General features: G+C 43.3%; 1 protein-coding gene across 1 annotated transcript in view; it reads left to right on the top strand.

The window, feature by feature from the left end:
• Window positions 1–358: 358 nt before the first annotated feature.
• LOC106566624 (ephrin-A5b) overlaps window positions 359–18,872 on the top strand; it is a 74,721-nt gene continuing 56,207 nt past the window's right edge. Inside the window, exon 1 of the mRNA XM_014134837.3 lies at window positions 359–1,477. Coding sequence (XP_013990312.1) covers window positions 1,368–1,477 — 110 coding nt within the window. The 5' untranslated portion in view covers window positions 359–1,367. The remainder of the gene's footprint in view (window positions 1,478–18,872) is intronic.

Genomic DNA, 18,872 nt, shown 5'->3' on the forward strand with positions numbered 1-18,872 from the left:
GGAGCTCAATGGATGATAATAGACAGTCGTGGGCATTAAGGATTCAGTGGTTAGTTGTAGCATCATTTGCCACAATGCTGGATAATGCAAAACATTGTTGATTTCAAAATACTTTGTGTGCGTAAAGACAGTATGGACCTCGGTGTAAGGTGTAAACCTGTAAACCGACATGCAGAGCAGAGCTGATATCAGATCGTTCTTATCTCGTTTAGGATCCGTGGCCCTAATGCCTAGTAGGTCTACCTTGTGAAATAAATGATCTGTCGCTTGAGGAAGCAGATGTACCTCCTCATGAGGAGGGATGTTGTTTTTGTAAGCGAAACGCCCATCATTCACATTTCAAACCAATGAGACTGTGCGCAAGCCTGAAACCGTACCGGCGCTGACACAGTGGGGGAGCATGCATGCATGGCCGAGCCCGCGCTGCGCTGACTTGGTTTTCTTCAGGCCGAACTATACGACTTTCCACCGAGCCTGCTTACATTTGCCTCGTTTCATGCGACACATCGAAGTATCTCCGTCCATGCTGAGGTTTTTATAAACTCGTTTTATGCCACGGCACATTTGAATGACTCCGATCCGAGTAAGGAAAGAGCTGATCCAGCCGTGACAATCCAGCGACAACGCCGAAGACACGGACACAGATCCGAGGGTGGACAACGTCAAGGAAGACACAGGACAACGTCAAGGAAGACACGGAACTGTCTGTAGCGCACAGGTTCTTTGGAGTTACTTATTATTCCAAAGTTCTTGAACAATTGAACAGATTTATGCATGGACTACTCTGTTATTACCTTTAATATCAGCAATTATATAGCTGCGTAACCTATAGTTGCAGAAACTATTAGTGCGCAAATAAGAGTTGTTCCGAGGAGAGAATTATTCCTCATTGTGTTTAAAAGGCTATTCATGGTAGACCTACTGAAGGATACCTTTTTTAAGGCTTTAAATTCATGTGTATAATATTTGTGGCATTCCACATTGCGGTTGAAGAGGATGCGCTTGTTGCTATGAATACATTATACGAGCATTGACTGAAATAGTATTTATTTCAAACGGACCCTCAACTAATATAGCAGCATTTTTTTCCCACCTATTGCAATTATTTTGTATTCCACAAAAAACTGATTGTGCTTTTCTAAAACGGAATGCAAATACTGAACTTTTTCCAAATGTCAATTCAAGCTTCAGCACAATAACTTCCTCGCGAAGTAATCCAATCAGTATAAGGCAATTCTAATTTAAAAGCCTTCAGATGGGAATATCATTTCATTCTGTCTGTTCATTCGAATAATTCTATCACGCGAGACGCTGCATCGAGAGGGACTTTGGCGTGGCCAAGTTCGGGAGCTTTGCCGCAGGTGGAAATGATCCTGTTCGTTTCCCTGGTGTTATGGATGTGTGCATATGGCCAAGAGCCGGCGTCCAAGGTGGTGTCCGACCGCTATGCCGTCTACTGGAACCGGACCAACCCCAGGTGAGTCTCGTGCGTAATCGCAAATTGTGTCAAGGACGGGCCACGGGTCACCAACTTCATCTGGCATCAACTTCATTGTTGACATAGGTTCGAGGTGGATGGCCCCTGGACCATATATGACATTTGTAACAGCATTAATTTGGAACATTTCCACCATGATTAATTGATCAATGGTCACTTGTCTATAGCCTATAAACATACATTTTATTGATGCACATCGGCAATAATATACAAAAATGGTATGTTGGGTGACATACATGTTATCTAAAAAAAACAACAACGCCTCTCATCAATAGTCTTTTATATCCTATACTGTAAATACACCAGAATGATTATCCATAGATAATATTATCCTGGTTCTGCTGAATGCGCCGAAAATGGCTTTCCTTATAGGCATCCTTAGATATAATTTTACTACTGGAAAAGGATGTCTTATCTCTTTAATGAGATAAATCGTGTGTTAGTGTGATGATTTAAGATATTATGTGTTGCTGTGGCGGATTGTTACCGCGTCCACTTTTAGTGCGTCGGCAGTAGGAAAAACGATTCTGTTGATTTCTGTTAGAATTCTCTGCGACTGTATCCCAGTGTCGATTAAACCAATGGCTGTACATATGAAGCGTTAAACATCTAAAATGTTGCCTTGAATGAATTATCTGCCAGTTTGACTTGGAAAAATATAAGGCGTTTTGCTTATGACGCACAAAAACGGCAAGCTTGTGTGTGCTTTTAACATGTAATTGAATCCTTTGCATGTGGTTCTACAATAAAATCCACAAAATAGTTAGTAGTATGTTAGGTTGCCATCTGCCGTTTCTATTTTATTCTAATTAGTCAAAGTTGCCAATTAGTGTGTTCACAAGGGTAAAGCAATGGCTTCATAATAGCTGGAATGGCCCACTGTAATGAATGGGCAGATGTGACTTCTATTTGACAGAGGTGCTAATTGTGCATTTCTAATCCCATCAACCCTACAGCTCTGGTAACTCAACAGTTCTTCACACTGGATGACTTGCACCTCAGCAAATAGTTTGTAGTATGAGTGTATCACTTTGTTTTGTGTCATGCTTAACACATCGCCACCATTGTACCTGATCAGGTTTTTCCTGACAGTTATAGTTTTGACATGACTCCTCAAAATAGTTTTTTTTTTACTTGGGGAGAAGAAACTGGTCCTTTGGGGTGATTTGCATTGCACAGAGTCAACAGATGATGCTGTACTTGTTTGTCTTTTTGTGGTAACTCTGAGGTAAAGTGGGTGTAATGAACTAGTTAGGAGACGGTAGGTAGCCTAGTGGTTAGAGCGTTGGGCCAGTAACCGAAAGGTTGCTAGCTCGAATCCCCGAGCTGACTAGATAAAAATCTGTTGTTCTGCCCCTGACAAGGCAGTTAACCCACTGTTCCTAGGCCGTCATTGTAAATAAAAATTGGTTCTTAACTGACTTGCCTAGTTAAATAAAATTAAAGGGAACAGGTGAGATATAAACGCAAGTGTGGTGGCTCTTTTCCTGGAACAGATAACGTCTTTGATATACTCCCATAGTGGCCTCAGCTCATTCCAACAGCTCCTGCCTAAAAAAAAAAGGAAAAACTTCCCAAGTCCTGCTCCTCCGTTGCCATGCCCCCCGTCCCTGCTCCCCTCACACCCAGTTTGTGACAGACAATGAGGGGAACACAGAGGGGTATTTCAGCAGTGGCCCAGGCCCAGCGTGGTGCATGCTCCTGGGAGAGATACACACATGCTGAGGTCACACACTCTGCGGTAACCAAACAGGCCCTGGGATAACCATCACAGAGGGGACTGTAGTTAGGGTTAAAGCTGGGGCAGAACCTACCTCTCCTCTGAGGCTCTGTGACGGCCATGCAACGGCACCCTGCCTGGGTTTTGTCTGAGGAGAATAGGGCTCCTCGGGTAAATAAATAAGTAACTAAATGACTGTCTCCTTTTTCTCATTCAGGGGCCTAATCCAAACCCGATCCCGCAGTATAATGTAACCGTGCACCATGCAAAGACTCAGGGGCCCCTGGCCCTGCCATATAATGTAACCATACTCTGTGTTAGACCTTGGGCCCCTGGCCCCTACTGGGTAATGTAACCATACTCAGCCATCAGAGCTCGCAGCCTGCTGGGGTATAGTCACAACTTCCAGATGAGGCTTTTTTTCTGACCACAGGAGAAAAACAGCACCCAATGCAGTAGTCCTGCAGTCCATACTCAGCCATTCATGAAATCCCCTACAGGGACTCTGAAATTGAAATGGGAAGTGACTCGTGGAAAATGGAAATGGTGAAGATATTTTCACGTATTTTATATTGTCTCAAACACACGTAGGTTGATAATGGTGCCAAGTTTGTTGCAAGCTTAATAAACATTATTCCTATTTTCCTCCCAAAACCTCAACATTCTGATGCACTTAGTTGATTCACTCAAACAGTGGGATTCAAAAGCAGTGGAGCAGGAGTTTAACTATGATGATGATTCAGTCATGCTTGGAGGTACAAATTCCTCAATTAGTGACAGTGAGGCGCTCAAGTCATTATAATCTCCTTAATTAAAAAAAATGATGTGCTTGAATGACACACAATCTGGTTGAGGAGACATACAACCACTGAGCCACAATGAATATTATAAGTCAGAGTGTTTGACTTGTTATTTAAAAATTATTTGATTTAAAGACAGCATAATTTGAAATGCCCATCTTTAAAATATGTGCTATATTAGTAGTAATTAGCTAAAGAAGACATAATAAAATGTATTTTAAGGATGGGAAGAGACGGGCTGCGGTGTCTTTGGATGGATGTTGGTTAACACAAATAAAGGTTAAATAAAAATAACCAAATAAAAAACATACATGTGAGAATGCTGTGTACATGTAGGTAATACAGGGTTGAGGGGCCACTCAGGCATTTTCTTCAGTAATACTCTGTTCATACATGTGTAAATAACAACAAACTGAGTAAATAAAGTAAATTATCGGCTTATTGCCCATTAATCAGTTGGCATTGGACAATTCCCACCTGGCCTGTATTAAGTTTGATAGTTGCTTCATTAAAACCCCCAGGCTCCATATGGGACACATGTACCCATCGCCGTGGCGAAGGTGTTTATTTGTTGCTGATAGGTGGGATCAGTGGAGAATCAGGGCTGAGTTCCGTCCCTAATCTTCCTGCTGTTTGTGTCTCCGATGCCATGGAAACCGATACCCTTCCTCATCAAAGAGCCTCATTGGGGTGGGACTAACGACCTGACAGCTGGGGAGAGGGATTCCAGCATTCTACAAGAGCACTGTCACCCCAGGGGCTGCAGTTTAAGCTCCGATAATGTCCCTCAAAGCTTTCTTCAACAGATGTGACATATTTCTGTTGAAGACAATCAAAATACTTTCATCTATTTGCCTTGTGGTCAACTACTTTGGTAGCTATGGTAACTATCCGGCGGTGATCAAAAGTGCTTGTCCTTTTCTGAGGAAATTGTTTGATGTAGTTATACTATGATTCGATTCTGCAGTCCTTTAGAGGACACCTCAGAAATGTGAAAATACAACCGTGGCATCTCTTTCCACCTCATAACATCCTTGCCCTGACAGACACAGATAGTTCTCCACTGAGCGAAATGACCTTGGCTGTTTGCTTTCTCTATTCCGGCTCATTTTAATCTCCACTTAAGAAACAATACACCATTTTTCAGTTTGTGGCAAGTTGATGTTGTGATAGTTTCCCAGTGGCATTGTGAGTTGCTCCGTTTGCATTGTTCAGAGTGTTTACCCTCGTTTTCCCCCTTCAGCCTTTTCCCGGCTCCCTGCTGTGTGGTTCTGCTTGGATTAAAAACGGACACATAAAAACAGCCAAGTCCAAATATTGACTGGGTCTCAGGACCGCAGCCCTCTCCCAGCCCTGGCTCTGACAGTGTGAAAGGACACTATTGTTCCTATCGTACTCAGCGGCCCATGGCCAGCATGCTCTTAGAGAGAGACAGACAGAAAGAGGGAGGAGAGGTGAGTGGCAGAGAGAGAGAGGTAGTTGTGACGGGCTATTGTGAGGGTGAATATGTTAGGAGGCGAAGGGGAAGGGGCACACAGTCACAGGGTTAACAGAAGCTTCCGTAGAGGGGTCACAGGGTTACACAGGAAAACAGTGGCCATGCCATGGGTCCCCTGCATGAGGTCAAAACCCGTATTTCCACCCCTGCCCCGGCTTAGCCTGTGGATGGGACAGGCATGTTGCAGCCATCCTCTCAGGGATGTCTTGGTGTCAGAGAGTGAGGTGATATATCCTGGCCCTCTGTGAAGAGGAAAATAGTCCTCCTGTGGAGAAAGCAGCCAGTTCCACTGCTCTGCGACCCTGCACGCAGAGAGAGAGGTGCCTTGCCTCTGTTGCTCTTTTCAAACTAACAAGGCTGCCTCTGCTTGACTGACAGCAACTAAAGAGAGGAGGGTGTTTTAAGTCGGTGTCTTGCTAGTGAACATTTATTGTGTTTACTGTGTGTAGGTAGGGATTTCTTTGTTACCTTACAGCAACACTCAATATTCATAGTGCCACACAATGAATAATTTGGATATAAAGTGTTTGCCATGGTGTTTCTGTTAAGATTTGTGTAGATCACATTCTCAGCAGCTTCTGTAAACTTGTTTTCAGTTAATTCTCGATCGGTGGTATAGCTCAGCAAGTCGGAATCCTCCATTTCATATGCGCAGGCCAGCCAATGGATTAGAGCCAACCCTCCAGTCCCTAATCTCCAAGTCTCACTCCAGCGCTCCAAGGTTCACTTTTCTGCCGTTTCTTAAGGTTTAACTCTCGACTGGGCTTTTTGTGTGCTGTTTAAATGTGAGTGGTGAAATGGCATCCCTGTGTCTTTGTAGGCACCGGTGAGGGTATTAGCAGAGAGGCTCTAAGGGGCTTAAGAGGTCAGCCTCCCTTTGTGTGGAGACACAAAACACTTCCTGTGGGACCCTTCACCCCGCTCTGTTCTTCCCCCAGAAAGCCAGGGCCTGCCTGACCATTCACATTAATCAGGGCCAGCCCCTAATGACTGCAGTAAAGCCTCTGGAACTGCTGCTAAAAGGCCTCCTGACAGACAGACAGACAGACAGACAGACAGACAGACAGACAGACAGACAGACAGACAGTATAGCGGTGGGCTGGGAAGGTTGCTGTATTGACGGCCTCTATGCACCACACTCTCTATCAGAGGTAGTACAGTGTGGTGAGTGGCTATCTGGGCTTCCTATTACACTTTAGCAGAACAAGCCCATAATGAAAGAGAACTTTATACAGTAGGCCAAGGGAAAGATAATGAAAATGGACTCCACAAAGAGAATCCACAAAGAAAGTGTAAGGTCTGAACACTTTAATCTGCAGTTAGCTGTATTATCTACTGTATGCCTCCTATTACAGAACATTCCCTAAGATAAAGGAAATGAAAGCTCTATTTTGCACTGCAGGTTTCAAATGGGTCAAATAAATGGATAGAACAAATTGGCTGAGTACAATTCAGGGGAAGATGGATACAGAGAGAGAGAGAGAGAAAGGCAGAAAGAGAATTGGAATGATCTCCTCTTCGTTCTGTCTCCTCTCCCTCTGAGCACAGCAGTTCTCTCTGCAGCTGGAGTACCTAGAGCCAGGTTACTCAGAGGTGACTGGTCCATCCTCTGTCTTTAGTTTGTAATGATTGTTGTTAGTAGTGCTCAGTCTGAGATAGCTCCAGAAGGGTGTGGTCAGCCATGACAGCTTGGCTGTTTTAGTGTTGCTGGAATTCCCTCAGTTCTACTGATGGAGGGACGATGGCAGGGCTGTCTCTCCAGTCTATGGCACACAAGTGGCACCAATCAGGCATATTGGCACGCGGAGCTGTATATAGACCCTCGTATAATCTATTCAAAATGAATCCAAATTGGAAGGAAAGTATGCACGACATAAAACAAATGCGACGGTACAGCCAAACATCGGTGAAATGCTTCTGGAACTTGATTTGGTCCAATGTGGCTTTTGAAATGATAGAAAAAGATAATATCCCTCTCCATGAGGCAATGTTTCCCTGTGTCATTGGTGGCAAACTTTTGTAGAGGAAAAAGTTTTGCTTCTACAGAATTTCTACTGTGATTGCATCAGACGTTTTCCAATCATGATTATTTAAACCAGGGTAGATGAAGAGTAGATGTTTTTTTTCATTGACAGTATTTATAAGACTCAAAAAAGAAATCTGATGATAGTATTACGTTCCCCAGCAAGAAAACCAAAAATGTCACTCAAACAGAAGATGGAACTAACAAAGAGTCACTGGCCAACAACCAAAACAAAACAGGTGGGGTTTTAGGAGAGGTTCTGATGGGGGTGTCCACTGAAAGTTGACTAGCAACAACAACTGGAATCTAAGACACCCACCATGGGCGCCAACCAAATTTGCCCAAGGAGAAGCAAACAAAAGAAAAACCCACACCAAACTTAAAGACAGGAAACAAACCAAAAAGGTGGAGCAAAACAACATCAGGGAAATCAGACAAAGGAATGTTTTTCTATAAATAAAAATAGGGAGCACCAACTAAAGGTGTTAACCCTCCACATCCATCAAGACAACTGGGGCACTGGGCCAGCCACTCTTAGATAGCACCTGGGCCAGCACAGGTGAATCACCTTCCCACTAACAAGATGGCAACCAACACAGGTGTAACACATACTGACTAACGAGGTGACACCAATCGGTGCACCCTATGTGCTGAAGAGCTATACGTGCTAAACTCCAACCTGAAAACATAAATAGAAAAACCAAAGCCTGTAATAATAGCTTTACATTTATCAATGTTCTTATTCAGAACAACTTACAGGAGCAATTAGGATAAAGTGCCTTGCTCAAGGGCACATCGACAGATTGTTCACCTAGTTCGCTCAGGGATTCAAACCAGCAACCTTTCAGTTACTGGCCCAATGCTCTTAACTCCTAGACCACCTGCCACCCCCTTGTAGCATTATTTTCCATAGCATTCCAGAACATGTCTAGGGTGTTGTCAGTGTATGCCGTAATCTTTGGCATAGTTGTGTCATTTCAGGCACCCGTGGACAAATTAGGTAAAGTGCATTGGTAATGTGATTTTTTTTGTCAATACAAAAAACACAAGTGACATTTAGATGTGTGGAAAGAACAGTGTTATTTTCATGAACTTGTTGTCACTTTGCGGGACCTTTAGTGTGGCTTACTGGCCCATGGAGACAGAGGGAGTTTCCTCCTGTTGGATTTGAGCACGCTTGGTGCTTTGGGACCCTGAAATATTAAAAAGCTGTTTGCGATCTCACAGTAGAGCCTGGACATGCAACCAGAAGAAATCCAGGTCAGGACCACTGTGACTTTAATGCAGGGTTCGACATTTTGTCTCACTCCATCTTTCATACATGTTTTCTCACCCCCCATGTTTCTTTGATGTTAATAAGCAACTTCGGTGAAATTATATGATTTTGTCATCATCCCAGGTTAAGCACTGTTGATTGAAATCTCAGACTGCTAGGATTTGTTCTGTCCATAGGTGTGGCTCTCTTCTCTTGCCTGACTTTCAGCTGTGTCTTGTGACAGGGAGGGAAGCAAAGACCGCCATTTCCCTCCAAATCAGACTCCATTTTGTTTCCAAGAAACAAAAGTCGGTTGAGAATCCTGGGACCCTTAGTGAACAGGCTCCACCCCTTGTTGAATTCAACATGAACATACATAGGACACAATGAACAGCTTTAGATATGATAAACCTACATTTTTTAATTGCAATTTTAATGCATTGCTTTACATCGTTAATTTACAGTGAAATTGAATCTTGGAGTAAAGGGGGTTAGGGGCTGTGAGGAGGGGGGCAACAAAACGATGCAAACCAGGGGTCTCGCTCAGCCATAAGTCAATGTTTGAGGCAACATGGTCCTTGATTGGCTGTGTTTGTGTCATAGCCACGTTATATTTGTGCCCTAGCTTGCCTAGCTGTATCTATGCCATGGCTGCTGGTGCCCTAGCTGAGCTGGCGGCCTGTCACCCATATCACTCTTCGTGGCAACACAGTGGGAACACGCAGGCAGACGCTGGCAGCGCCTGGGCTGATGATCTCCCTTTATGTCTTTGCTCCGCCAGGGCCCTCAGTTATTCTAGTGCATAATTGATGGAGGAGTTAGAATAGCAGAAGTAATGCGATGAGAGGGTGCAGCCAGGCGGAGCGAGGGATCGCGTGCGTGGGGCTGCAAACATTGGAGGGGACGACGAGAGGGCATCTGGAGTAACAGGTCCCTGCGCTTTGGCACGCAGAGTCAACACAAAATGTCATCCTCCAGCCAATCACAGCTCAGCGTCTTCCCCCCAATAAGATGTCTTCGCTGAAGCAGAATACTATGTTCCCCATGAATCAGACAACCGACCGCAGTTATTAGTCCGCAGTCTGCAGATTATGTGCTTGGATATTAATAGGTTTTATTAGCCCTTTCTCATACTAAATTCAACTGAGACAGAAAATGAGTAGCATTGCGTTTTTAAATGTGTTATAATTGAAGTAATTTAACATTTTAGTGGTCATTTGAAAAGGCCTGGACTGTGGTATTTATGGGGTACGTTGAGTCACAAGGCATTCTCTCCAACATCTTTGTTCCTTTATCATGTAGTTAGTAGATGTAGCAGTGACAGGGTGTATATCACACCTAGACAAGCAACTACAAAGAGACACTAATGGGCAAACAACCCTCTGTTGTCTGTTAAACAAAGAGGCCAGGTCACAGATTACCTGTCCTGTCCCTCTTCAAAGCAGCCAACTACCTTTCACGACAAAAACCTGCAATAAAAGCTGCAGGACTTCACCTGAAACCCATCTGAAGTACCTATGTTCCTGGTTAGGATGCTGCGGTTAGAGCCTGAAACCACTCTGTATCATTCCCACTAGTATCGCTATACTAGGGGAGAGACAAGAGAGAACAGATGTGCCAGATAGACGTATGAGAGAATTCCAATTATGTTTGATTTCTATACATTTTTATAAAAAATAATGTAGTAATTTTTCATCCGTCTACAAAAGAAATACATCAACAAACATGCGTTCAGTTTCGATTGATAAATTAGCGTATCTTTTAAATTGAAAAAAGTAGTTAGTAGTTAGAAATTGATAGCAATTTAATTTCCATCAAAATGTAATTTGAATATGACCAATAGTGATCTAACAAAGCAATTATATTTAGTTGTGTTTATTAAAACCTAACATCTATTTTATGGAATCAATCTATCAGACCTTCAAGCAATGTACTGTATATTTATTACTGCATATTTTAAGAAATGTTACTTTGATTCTCAGGGGATTGTATATTATAGCAGCTTCTTAGAGTTTAAAATACTTTTTATATTTCAGTTATGAACTCTGAGCCATGCTATGGTTTGGCCAGTTACAGTATTCCATAATAACTCAATGGGCAGGTCCGTCTGGAGACAGAAATATTACCACTCTGCCATAAAGACTTCCGATGGAAACCTAAGCAGTGGGCACTCTCCGGAAAAAATAAAGCATCTTTATGAGCAGGATTTTATGATCTTAATGACCAAAGCCCAGGCCCAATGGCCTTTAAGTGCACTTCTGGACAGAGATTTTTAGGGCCAGACATAGACCAACTCAGGTAGTGCTTATATAATGGTACTATTAGTGAGATTTACCACAATTGATTGTTTTCATATGTTGGTCATCACATTTTTTGAGGAAAATATGCCAATATCAGGGTTTGCACTCGTTATACGACATTTGGCTGTAGCATAAACTAAATTTAGGCATACACTAAAGCGAAGAAAAAAATACAAAATAAAAATTATTGGACTGTGCTATATTTCAACAATTACATTCCCCTAAAATGTAAGCACTTTATTTTATTATAAACCAACAGATTTAAAAAATATATAAAGATAACTTTATGCAACCATTTTAAATAGAGTTCACAATTATACATTTTTATATACATTTAAAATGTATTTAAATTACAGAGTATTCATTAAGGAAGATACTGATTACATTTATTGGTAACATACATTTTTACAAGTGTCTTGTGGTGGGTATAAATAAAATAAAATGTACAGTTGACCTCAGGCAAAATGTTACAAAAGTGGACAATACAAAACATTACCTTTGAATTGTTTTAAATACTTTATATCAATGATATATAACATTTTATAAATAAGAATTTGCCTAGTTAAATAAAGGTTAAATAAAAAAGGTAATAAAATAAATAAAAACGATTTAATTTTGATTACGATTTAGTTAGTTATTTGATAAGTTGTGTAAAGGAGGCCCTAATCAGATATTGTGGAATGATTATATACCACAGTCATGTGAATGGTGCATTTTAAATGTAATTGTTATTTATCTCTCAGTCTAAGAGAAAAATGTAGTTTATAAATAGGAAGTTGGCATTTCAGTGCTTGAATGGACCTTGGTACCAACCACGGGTGTTTTGTGACGGCTTCTTTTTTTTTACTACTAAAAAGAGAATTGATTGAAAAAGCCCCTGGTCTGTTAGGTGCTGAAGTCTTGTGACTGCTACTTTGGTCAGTCACATGGTCCAACACAGAGGTTCTGTTAGTGAGGTCTAGACACGCGATACACAAGGGGCCAAATAAGTGCACCGGCTACCACGTCACACACGTTTACCATCCACCAACCAAGCTACTACAGTATGACGGAGGCAGGCTCATTCGAAATTTTGCCCAGCAACCCAGTAACATGGTAGGAAATATAGTAGGCCGACCTAATACTGCTGGTTACAATTCTCCTTTGCTAACATTTAAAGATTTACCATGTCCAACAGATTTTTTTCTCAATTGTTCAGGGAAAACATTGAGATAATTGAGATAGAGCCTTTAGGTAATATCAAGCTTTATATATAATAGATCTAGACAATTTTGTTAATAATTTTGGTGTTCAGTTTCAGCTGACAGTGTGGCTTGCAATGCTTGCCTGTGCTGGTCTAATGGGCTCCTCCATTTGGTTACCATTGTTCCTGTAATTTAAATCACAGAATATTTATTTTTCACGTCCTCTAAACTAGTGTAAGGGATAGGAATTATGCAAATTTAAGCCCAAAGACAATAGAAGTGGGAGGTGTGATCAGCCAGAAACTCACCAATAAGGTTTAAGCCAGAACCAGCCGCAGCCAATGAGGCGTAGAGCAGCTGCGTTTTCATTGGAAGATCAGCCCTGATTACCAAAACTGTGGCAGATACACTGGGGTGTAAATTGTGTTCCATCTGTACCCATGCCTGATTGGAGGCAGGACATTAATGCACTGTTGGATTTTTGCTGCATGGCAGTGAGAGTTTATTTTGGAGCATATAACCACTGAAAAGCACGGAGCAATCATTTTAAATCAGTATCCGCAGCATTGTGTCCATGCCGCATGGTAACCATGTGCTGTGGCACACACACACACACACACGCACATGCACACACACACAGCTGCCCTCATTTAGCCCAAGAAATCTGCTGTAAATGTGAGACAGTTATAGAAAACAGGTTCCCAACCACCCCTGCTCTCTCTCAGGTTTTTCTCACTTTCTTTCCTTACCCTTTTCTTTCTAATTAATTATATGTATCCCTAGTACTCCATATCTCTCTCCCCCTTTTCTTTTACTGTCTCTCCCTCTCTCCCCCCTCATCCCTCCTCTCCCGGGTGTCCAGATGTCTGTCACATACTGTATGCTGACTCCCACTCCTGGGCTGATATCAGATATGAAGAGGGGATAAGACGTCTCAGACTTCACAGCCTTCCTCCCCCACCCCTCAACCCTCCACCTCCGACCCAGCTGGAACGGCTATAGTTCACATCTGATGTCATTTCTTCCCTCTGTGTGTGACCCCACAGGACTGATAGTATGCATTGTATGGCCATCTCACATAGACATTTTCCCAACTTGTATGCCATTACTCTTCCCCCCTTCCCATTACTCACATCTGACAAAGAGAAATGCGCTTCAGCATACCCTGACTCACAGTCCCTCCACACCAATGTTTTCCTGTTGTCTTTTGTTACGGTTCAGAATGGAGTTGATGCGTGTGAAAGTGAACGTGATATCTCCAGCCCAAAGGTTCATTATTTGTCTCTGTTTTCATGGGGAGAGTTAAAAGTCACTTATTTGTAAGGAGGAAGAAAGATTTTCTCTCTAACCTCATAGTTGTGGTGAAATGTCAGGGGCCTGAGGTTGGCTGCTGGGGTGTGACCACACCCAGTGGGCTGTAGAACTATGGAACCCTCCCTGAGCCTGTCTGAAAATGGATTTGAGATTTTAGCTTAGACATTTTTAGCACTATAAATTTGTTGTATTTATTTAAAATTGATGTTTTCTTATTATACCAGCAAAGTAATTTAGTGTTTTTAATCACATCTGTTCCTGTACAAATGCTGAAAGACCAATAAACTAAACTTGAAAAGGTCAGGACCACAGAGGATAGCTAGAGCCTCTGCTGGAGGGACTTCGCTACGGAAACTTACAGAACTGACTATGTGGAAGTGCTGCTTTTTGCACTGTATTATGCATCATCCCTCTGCACCTTATGTGTCAGAGACTGACTCTCTAGTGAGGTGTTGACCAGCACTGAATACATCCTTTCCCTCGACAAACTGATCTCAGATCATCCCAGATCATTCAGAGATAATTGCTCGTACTACCAATATACATCAGAGCAGCAGCATGGTACTGCAGCAGCAGCATGGTGAGCAGAACAGGCATTGGCGAGGCCTCCCGTGCTGAACAGAGGGGGCCTTCCTTCCACAGCGCTCCAATTAGAGAGTTCACAAACAGATGACATAATGGCCCGGAGGAGCCTGCTGTCTTTCAGGTGCTAATTGAAACAGGCTGTGGTGGCAAAGAGCTCATCCCAACTAGGAAATGCTAATGTTCTCTCTCTGGACACATTCCTTCTGCCAAGCCCAGGGACTTCACTCACATCCCACTGCACCGTAATGGTGTTTTTAGAGTACATATGCTAACTGTGTGATATCCAATAGGTTATGTTAATCCGATGTAATTATGACACCAGTCCACTGATGCAGCACTCCCCTGGGGCTGGTTGAAGCGCTGAGCAGTATAGTCTCCCCCGTGACAACCTTGTCTCGTTAGCAAGGAATGTGGAAATAGCAGCACTTTACTAAACCAAACCTTCATGGGAAAATCTGGTTCTGTGGGGAGAAAACTGTTCATGGATTAAGTGGCCACTCCTTTTCCCAGTGAGGGGCTGTTTTGTACCGTTCATTCACATCTAGTCCTCCGTACTGGGGACGCTAATAGGCATGGCTAGCATAGCCTCTCAGCTTTAGACCCAGTTCCCTGGCCCTAACTTCCAGCTTTCCCCCTCGTTCTATTCATCTCCGCGGCCCGGCATTCTTGTTGGGTTTTTTAAGTGTGTTCACTTTGGCGGCCGATGAAAGGAACCGGGGAACATGGGACTTAAATCACTTAATGAGGGGAGACAGGCAGCGCTTTTGTCCAAGTTGTACTTGAGCTGCGTCCAGCCAAAGGCCTCTAACGGGGTCTGACACCTTTCTCAGTGGCACGGCCTGTATGTTTCAGCACATCGCCAACGGGCTGCAATCCCACTCCATTCCAGTGTATGTAAGTGTACACCACAGCATTTATTTGGATTTTTAAGTCACATCACTCTGTTTATTTAGCTTGTCATTCTGTTATATTAGGATAAGCAGCAGCAGTACATTTCTCTGAGGGAAGGAAACAGGGGAGAACGCCCCCTCTCATTGAATCCACTGAAGTTCAAGGCCGACTGTGGTACAGCAGGCATTGTTAGCAGTAAACAGGATCCCCCATTATAGACGGGTTGGTTGTTTAGCAACAAGACTAACGCGTGCGCAACTATGGGGCAACACAGACAGGGTTGGCTTAGATTGTTGATAATATGTAAACTATATTTATTCCAATGTTTATTGAAAATAAATAAAGTTGCACAATGAGCACTTGTCTCTCAAATACATCGTTCCCGTTGTTGGTTAGCTAGCTGGCTAGATTTTTTTGTTGTTGCCATATTAGCATAGATGTGACATCAGTCAAACACCTTAAAACAAGACATGGTGTCAAGAACAAGATCCAACAAGCTGAAACGAGCCACGATTCACCACATGGCAGTTTCTTGTCATTGTTGCTTGCTAGCTATCTGGCCATCCAGAACCATAACAACACATGGCCTTCTGCCCCTTTGACACGCGCGCGCATTGTTTTAGTGAATGGAGAAATTGCAATCTTTGTGGTCAATCATGTAAATAAAAAAAGGTTTTGAAGACAATCATGGTACCAATAATTGTTTCTAATACACCAGATATATATCCTTGAACCAATTATTTAAAAATCACACACGGAAGTTCTAAGGATAATTGAGTTGCTAATGGAAGCCTGGCGTACCCCGGTCGGCCTTTAACTTGAGTAACTTGAATTACAATGAGAGGGGGCAGCACTGAGCTAGCCTGCAATGTCACTTCCTGGAGTAGCTCAAACTGCGCATTTCATGTCTCCATGAGACGCCACTGAGTCTTCACATAGGAATATATAGTGTCACATAATCGATGGCTTTGTCCATTCATCGGAAGGAACCCACAGGAAGTAGAGCCAGTGAAGGGGCAGGGTCGGTCCGTGTGAGCTTGTGGCCTTACTGTGGAGTAAACAGGCATGAGTTGCCAGCTCAGTACCATTGTGGAGCACGATAAATAAACAGCCAGTGTCGCTATGACTGATTGGGATCGGAGGCCAGAGAGGGATGTAGCAGAGCCCACAACCGCTCCAACCAGTCCCGACTTTTTCACACACTGAGGAAATCCCACCTCTCTCTCTCTCTCTCTCTCTCTCTCTCTCTCTCTCTCTCTCTCTCTCTCTCTCTCTCTCTCTTCCTCACTACTGTCCTGTCCTCCTCTCACCCTCATTCCCTAGACCTCTCTCTCTCTCTCTCTCTTCCTCTCACCCTCTCACCCTCTCACCCTCATTCCCTAGACCCCTCTCTCTCTCTTCCTCTCTTCCTCTCTTCCTCACTAGTATCCTGTCCTCCTCTCTTCCTCTCACCCTCATTCCCTAGATCTCTCTCTCACTTGGTCAGTCCTGCTTTCTGTCTCGTATTCCTCCTTTTATCGTTCCAGTTCAATATTTCACTCCTTCTCTCCATCACTCTCACCACAATCCCCATTAATCCTTCTCTCCATCACTCTCACCACAATCCCCATCACTTCTTCTAAAATCTCCTGACCCTGTTCAGTTAGTTTTATGTTTCAGAACTAGGACCGATGCTCAGAGATTACATTTATGCAGAGCCTCAGTCACACACACACAGGCAGATGAAATGTAAATATCTGCAGCGGGGTTTACATATCAGCTGTAAACAGTTGTCACTGTAAAGCCGCTGTGTGTTTGTGTGTGTGTGTTTTTATAAAAACAATATTTCACCTTTATTTAACCAGGTAGACCAGTTGAGAACAAGTTCTCATTTACAACTGCGACCTGGCCAAGATAGAGCAAAGCAGTGCGACACAAACAACACAGAGTTACACATGGGATAAACAAACGTACAGTCAATAACACAATAGAAAAATCTATATACAGTGTGTGCAAATGTAGTAAGATTAGGGAGGTAAGGCAATAAATCGGCCATAGTGGTGAAATAATTACAATTTAGCAATTAAACACTGGAGTGATAGATGGGCAGAAGATGAATGTAGAGATACTGGGGTGCAAAGGAGCAACAACAAAAAATAACAATATGGGGATGAGGTAGTTGGGTGGGCTATTTACATATGGGCTATGTACAGGTGCAAAGATCGGTAAGCTGCTCTGACAGCTGATCGTTAAAGTTAGTGAGGGAGATAAAAGTCTCCAGCTTCAGTGATTTTTGCAATTAGTTCCAGTCATTGGCAGCAGAGAACCAGAAGGAAAGGCTGGCAAAGTAGGAGTTGGCTTTGGGGGTGACCAGTGAAATATACTTGCTGGCGCGCGTGCTACAGGTGGGTGCTGCTATGGTGACCAGTGAGCTGAGATATGGCGGGGCTTTACCTAGCAAAGACTTATAGATGACCTGGAGCCAGTGGGTTTGGCGACGAATATGAAGCGAGGGCCAGCCAACGAGAGCATTACATGTCGCAGTGGTGGGCAGTATATGGGGCTTTGGTGACAAAACAGATGGCACTGTGATAGACTACATCCAATTTGCTGAGTAGAGTGTTGGACGCTATTTTGTAAATGACATCGCCAAAGTCAAGGATCGGTAGGATAGTCAGTTTTACGAGGGTATGTTTGGCAGCATGAGTGAAGGATGCTTTGTTGTGAAATAGGAAGCCGATTCTAGATTTCATTTTGGATTGGAGATGCTTAATGTGAGTCTGGAAGGAGAGTTCACATTCTAACCAGACACCTAGGTATTTGTAGTTGTCCACATATTCTAAGTCAGAACCGTCCAGAGTAGTGATGCTAGACGGGCGGGAGGGTGCGGGCAGCGATCGGTTGAAGAGCATGCATTTAGTTTTGCTTGCATTTAAGAGCAGTTGGAGGCCACGGAAGAAGTGTTGTATGGCATTGAAGCTCATCTGGAGGTTTGTTAACACAGTGTCCAAAGAAGGGCCAGAAGTATACAGAATGATGTCGTCTGCGTAGAGGTGGATCAGAGAATCACAAGCAGCAAGAGCAACATCATTGATGTATACAGAGAAAAGAGTAAGCCCGAGAATTGAGCTCTGTGGCACCCCCATAGAGACTGCCAGAGGTCCAGACAAGAGGCCCTTGATTTGACACACTGAACTCTATCTGAGAAGTTGTTGGTGAACCAGGCGAGGCAGTCATTTGAGAAACCAATGCTGTTGAGTCTGCCAATAAGAATGCAGTGATTGACAGAGTCGAATGCCTTGGCCAGGTCAATGAATACGTCTGCACAGTAGGGTGTTATATCGATGGCGGTTAGGATATCATTTAGGACCTTGAGCGTGGCTGAGGTGCACCCATGACAAGCTCGGAAACCAGATTGCATAGTGGAGAAGGTACGATGGGATTCGAAATGGTCGGTGATCTGTTTGTTAACTTGGCTTTCAAAGACTTTAGAAAGACAGGGTAGGATAGATATAGGTCTGTAACAGTTTGGGTCTAGGGTGTCACCCCCTTTGAAGAGGGGGATGACCGCGGCTGCTTTCCAATCTTTAGGGATCTCAGACGATACGAAAGAGAGGTTGAACAGGCTAGTAATAGGGGGTGCAACAATTGCGGCAGGGTCCAGATTGTCTAGCCCAGCTGATTTGTAGGGGTCCAGATTTTGCAGCTCTTTCAGAACATCAGCTACTGTGGGGGGTGCCGAGCTGTTGACCGGGGTAGGGGTAATCAGGTGGAAAGCATGGCCAGCTGTAGAAAAATGCTTATTGAAATTCTCGATTATTGTAG

This window comes from Salmo salar, chromosome 01 (genome assembly GCF_965601325.2).
Source record: "Salmo salar chromosome 01, fSalSal1, whole genome shotgun sequence".
In the NCBI taxonomy this organism is placed as follows: domain Eukaryota; kingdom Metazoa; phylum Chordata; class Actinopteri; order Salmoniformes; family Salmonidae; genus Salmo; species Salmo salar.